Raw genomic sequence first — 6,020 nt, forward strand, 5'->3', positions numbered from 1 at the left:
CACTTCTCCACGCCACCTCCACTCTCTCCTCCTCCTCCAGTCTCACGCTAATCCATTAATCTCCGCCAGTCAGCGCCACCACCGCCACTAATCTCGTCTCCTCTCCCCGCCCCTCCACTACTAAAGGTCTCCATGTCGTCCTCCTCCACCTTCTCCTCCACCTCGTCCTCAAACTTCTCCTCCAACGTCGACTCCTCCTTCGGCGACATGGCTAAGGATATGCAGGATCGCCTCGTCTTCTCCCACGACAATGTCAACCTCAAGCTGCCGGGCGGGGGGAGCAAGTGAGCGGGGTGACCACCAAGGCGTTATCCTCCCCACCACGGATCTCTCCACCAAGGATACTCGTGAAAAAAAAACTCAAATACTCTTATGTTACGTCTTAAGGATAAAAATGTGTGCGGGGAGGAATTTTGATCTCCCCATATCAAAAACTGAGTGTGAGGAGACAAATATATTATCTCCCCATATCAAAAATCTTTCTTGATATACGTCAGAAGGTGAATTAATTGTGGGGGGAGAATTTTTTTTTATCCCCAGCAAAAATCTCTGATATACGTTTTAAGGGATATTGCGTATGGGGAGCCAAATATTTTATCTCCCCATATCAAAAATCTTTAATATACGTCTTTAGGGGAGAGATTTTTTTTATCTCCCCATCAAAAGTCTCTCTTGATATAGGTCTTAAGGGTAGTATATTGCGTGTTGGGAGACAAATTTATTATCTCCCCATCAAAAATCTTTCTTGATATGCGTCTTAAGGGAAATAAATTGTGTGGGGAGAATTTTTTTTATCTCCCCATCAAAAGTCTTTCTTGATATGCGTCCGAAGGGAAATAAATTGTGGGGAGAATTTTTTTTATCTCCCCATCAAAAGTCTTTCTTGATATATGTCTTAAGGGAAGCAAATTGCGTGGGGGGGAGAAATTTATTAGCTCCCCATCAAAAGTCTCTCTTGATATAGGTCTTAAGGGAAATAAGTTGAGTATGGGGAGACATCTTATTTATCTCTCCATCAAAAATCTCTCGATATGTCTTAAGGGAAATGAGTACGGGGAGACATCTTTATCTCCCCATTAAAAAACTCTATATACGTTTTAAGGGAAATTGCGTATGGGGAGCCAAATATTTTATCTCCATCAAAAATCTGTTGATATGAGTCTTAAGGGAAATAAATTGGTTATGGGGAGACAAATTGATCTTCTCCATCAAAAATATCTCCAAGAATATATAAAAAATTACAATCTTGTCATACGCTTTAAAAAAAAATTGTGTATGATGCTAATACCATACACTTCTTTAATAATTGGGGAAATAATTTTTTTCATCTCCCACAAAAATATCTCCATTCGTCAACAAATACTCTTATGATACGACTTAGGGAAAAAAGTGTGTATGATTCTACTTTCTTATTTAGGTACGAAAAAATAAATATGTAATCTTTAGTTAAATATTCTCACATTTACAGTTAAGCAAGAAATTCCACCATGTGTCATACCCCGCTCATTTTATTACCAATCAATTTATGTATTTCTCCCGACCTTAATTTTTCGTTTATTACCCATTTATTTCTGTATTCCTTTGGACCTAAACCGCATTCAATTCCCACATAACTATCATTGTTAAATCCATAAATTTCCCCTGACCTTACTTTTCTTTGATTACCCATTTATTTCTGTATTCCTTTGGACCTAAACCGCATTAAATTCTCACATTACTATCATTGTTTAACCCATACATACACCCACCCACCCACGCCCATACACTCACACCCATCCCATTGATTATACAGCTTCGGTTTAACACCATTTCCCACCCACTGCTCTTAAACGTGTCCTCCTCATACTCCAACATACACCTCCCACTACACCCAGCCACATGTCCAGTCCCTCATGCTAAAACAACCACATCCCTGTCACAGCCTACCAGCACCAGCATCACCGCATCAGACCCCCACTCTCTTCCTCTCCACCACATAACCACCACCACCACATAACCACCAACACTACCATTTTCGCCCTTTCCACCTCCACCACACAAGCGGTCACACTCCACCACCACTCTTACCCACTCCACCACATAGTTAGCCACACCTTACCCCACCCCACCCCCACCACCATCACAACACCTGGCCCTCTCTCTCCTTCCCCAAAACCTTAACCAATGCCTTCACCCGCCCACATGCGCCATCTAAGGTGTGGGAATCGCTGTGGAATATATGTGGAACTCGCACTGAACAAGATGCTTTGAGGTGTTAAGATAGGGTGAGGAGGAGGAGGAGGAGGAGGGAGGGAAGGAAAAGTGGTTTTTATCGTAACACAAAGACAAAGAAATAAATTACTGTTTGATACATATTTGATGATTAAAAGGTGACTGAATTTAGCAGGCGGTGTTTATTTCTTATCCTTTCTTAGTTAACGGTTTAAAATATATATTCCAGAAGGTGAAATACGATTGTTTTGTCTTTCCTACTCTTTAATAAGTATCATTTCATTGTCTGTTCTCTCCTCCCCCTTCTCCTTTCATTCCCCTTCCTCTCTCTCTCTCCTTTCTCCTTCCATTCCGCTTTGTTTTTAATTCTTCTACTCTTAACAAGCGTCATTTTATTGCCAGTTATCTCCTCCCCCTTCTCCTTTCATTGCCCTTCCTCTCTCTCCTTTCTCCTTCCATTCCGCTTTGTTTTTAATTCTTCTACTCTTAACAAGCGTCATTTTATTGCCTGTTATCTCCTCCCCCTTCTCCTTTCATTGCCCTTCCTCTCTCTCTCTCCTTTCACCTTCCATCCCGCGTCGTTTTTAATTCTTCTACTCTTAACAAGCGTCATTTTATTGCCTGTTCTCTCCTTCCCCTTCTTCCTGCTTGCACTTTCGCCCCCCCTCCTCCTCCTCCTTTCACTACCTCTTCTCTTTCCTCCTCTTCCTCCCTCCATTCCTCGTTGTTTTCCCAGTTCTCCTCTTTCCACTACTCCACCCCCGTCACCACAACCATCAGGAACACCAAAGTATATAATTATGGAACAAGCGGTTACTTCACTCACTCGCTCGTTCGCCTGCCGACTTGAAACAACGAATCATATAACTGCCCTTTACTCTCACTGTCGTCGGCCTCCATCGCTGTCCACGTAAACCTACCCAGCATATCACCTTACCCTTTCTCACCTGCTCAGAAACACCTTCAGGAAATGAGTAAGCAATGCAACAGGAGTACAAATAGTCAATATCAATAAAAGTTAACCAAGTATCATTGAGTTAACTAGCTCGTTTTATCTGTAAGTACCCGTTTCATCCCTTAATTTACCTTTGCTCACCTGCCCACGAACACCTCTTGAGATATTTATAAAAAAGGTAAGAAACATAAGTATTCTACGTTAAATATATACAAATAAAAACTGAAGCACCACTAACTAGCTCGTTCTGTCTGTAAGTACCTGTTTCATCCCTTAATTTACCTTTGCTCACCTGCCTACGAACACCTCTTGTGATATTTATAAAAAAGGTAAGAAACATAAGTATTCTACGTTAAATATATACAAATAAAAACTGAACCACCATCAACTAGCTCGTTCAAGTCTATAAATACCAGTTTCATCACTCAGTTTACCTGTTCTCACCTGGCCACGAGCACACCCGAGAATATTTTGCATAATCAAGGTGACACAAACAGACAACTGTATATCCCACGTTAATATATAGAGAGAAATCAACCTAACAATCCCTCAAATCTGTGCTCGTTAATATTAAAGATCTACCCACTTCAGTCCCTCAACACCTATTTCTCACATCCAAGCTAATAACACAGAACCAAGCGTATAAGTAGGCAAAAACAACAGTGAATTCTACGTCTATATACACAAAGAATCTACCAAACTAACGACCAGACAACTAGGTGCTCGTTAACATTCAAAACTACCCATTTCCATACCTCATTTTTTCATTTCTTACTTCCCCCGGCAACATTAATGGACCAAACGTATAATTAGGCATAATTAAGTATTCTACGTTGATACATTAAAATATAATCAACAATAACGATCATTCAACTCTGTGCTCGTTAACATTCAAAACAAACTACCTAATTCAATACCTCATTATTACCTATTTCTGTCCCTTCCCCGGCAACATTAATGGACCAAGCGTATAATTAGGCATAAGTAAGTATATTCTACGTTGATACATTAAAATATAATCAACTAAGCCAACGGTCATTCAACTCTGTGCTCGTTAACTTTCAAAACAAACAATCTAATTCAGTACTTCATTATTACCGACTTCTCTCACTTTCCCGGCAACATTAATGGGACAAACGTATAATCAGGTATAAGTAAGTATATTCTACGTTGATACATTAAAATAGACTCAATTATATCGATCATTCAACTATGCTCGTTAAGATTCAGAGCTAACGACCTAATTCATTATTTCATTATTACCGACTTCTCTCACTTTCCCGGCAACATTAATGGGACAAACGTATAATCAGGTATAAGTAAGTATATTCTACGTTGATACATTAAAATAGAATCAATTATAGCGATCATTTAACTATGCTTGTTAAGATTCAGAACTAACGACCTAATCAGTACTTCATTATTACCGACTTCTCTCACTTTCCCGGCAACATTAATGGGCCAAACGTATAATTAGGTATAAGTAAGTATATTCTACGTTGATACATTAAAATAGAATCAATTATAACGATCATTCAACTATGCTCGTTAAGATTCAGAACTGACGACCCTTTAGTACCTAATTATAACTTTACTTCTCTCATCGCCAAGCTAATAACATAGAACCAAGCTTATAAGTCTTAAATAACAGTGTCTTCTGCCTTGACATATAAACAATTCCCATAAACCAACAATGAAACGACTCTGTGCTTGTTAACATTAAAAGACTACCCACTTCAGTACCTCGTCACCACTAGTTCTCTTCCTTCCAATATAATGTTACAGAACCAAGCGTATAAGCATGAATAACAGTGTATTTTGCCATAATATATAAACAATTCCCATAAACCAACGATGAATGACTCAGTGCTCGTTAACATTCAAAACTACCCACTTCAATACCTAATCACCGCCCGTTTCTTTCTTCCTATCTAATGTTACAGAACCAAGCGTATAAGGCATAAATATCAGTGTCTTCTACCTTATTATATGAACAATTACCAAAAGCCAACATAATGACTCAGTGCTCGTTAACATTCAAAACTACCTACTTCAGTACCAAAATACCTGTTTCTCTTCCTATCTAATGTTACAGAACCAAGCATATAAGGAATCAGTGTCTTCTACCTTAATACCTATATAAATAATTTCCATAAACCAACGTAATGACTCAAGTACCCGTAAAATAATATATCCCTCAACGACCTAACACATTACATCATTGCCACTCATTTTTCTCCCTTTCTAGCTAATAATAAGTAACCAAACGTATATTTATAATGAGTTTCCACACTCAGCTTTCCCTCTGTCACTCACCTTTGCTGCAGAACGGTCAGGCAAGGCGAAGAGGCGCGGGGAGGCGAGGTCACGTAGGGCTCCACACACACACCTTCTCCGCCCTGGCTCTCACGTTTGAATGGCTTGCAGGTCGCGCGGCGGGACCAGCAAGCAATTCAAACGTGAAAAAAAGATTGAGAGAGGCGCGACTCGCGCCCTCTAACCCACCCGCCAGAGGGAGAAAATTTAATGTGAAGTCGGAAATGCGCAATAGTCCAACAAAATCGGTCTTCGGTGTGTGTTTATGGGGTTGTGGTGTGTTGTTAGTATTTTTTTCTAGTGTTTATGATGTTTTTTGAGTGTTAGATATGCAGAATAGTTTTGTTTAGATATCATGTTATGTTTGAGGTGGTTGTCATGTTTGCTCTCTCTCTCTCTCTCTCTCTCTCTCTCTCTCTCTCTCTCTCTCTCACATACACACACACACTCCAGGCCGGGATTCGAACCTAAGCCCGCAGATTCGTAGGTAGGCACGCTAACCACTACACCAGAGGTTCTCAATCTTTTTTTCAGCGAT

The 6,020-nt window shown here is 40.0% G+C and overlaps 1 protein-coding gene across 5 annotated transcripts in view; it reads left to right on the forward strand.

Annotated features, from left to right (window-relative positions):
• LOC126983694 (protein lethal(2)essential for life-like) overlaps positions 1–2,382 on the forward strand; it is a 28,069-nt gene extending 25,687 nt beyond the window's left edge. For 2 of the 5 annotated variants that reach the window (XM_050836725.1, XM_050836726.1), the window contains exon 7: positions 127–2,382. In XM_050836725.1, the coding sequence (XP_050692682.1) occupies positions 127–288 (162 nt within the window). In that variant the 3' untranslated portion in view covers positions 289–2,382. The remainder of the gene's footprint in view (positions 1–126) is intronic. The other 3 variants (XR_007736146.1, XM_050836728.1, XM_050836730.1) reach the window with 3 other exon arrangements.
• Positions 2,383–6,020: the final 3,638 nt, after the last annotated feature.

This window comes from Eriocheir sinensis, chromosome 54, assembly GCF_024679095.1.
Source record: "Eriocheir sinensis breed Jianghai 21 chromosome 54, ASM2467909v1, whole genome shotgun sequence".
Taxonomy (NCBI): domain Eukaryota; kingdom Metazoa; phylum Arthropoda; class Malacostraca; order Decapoda; family Varunidae; genus Eriocheir; species Eriocheir sinensis.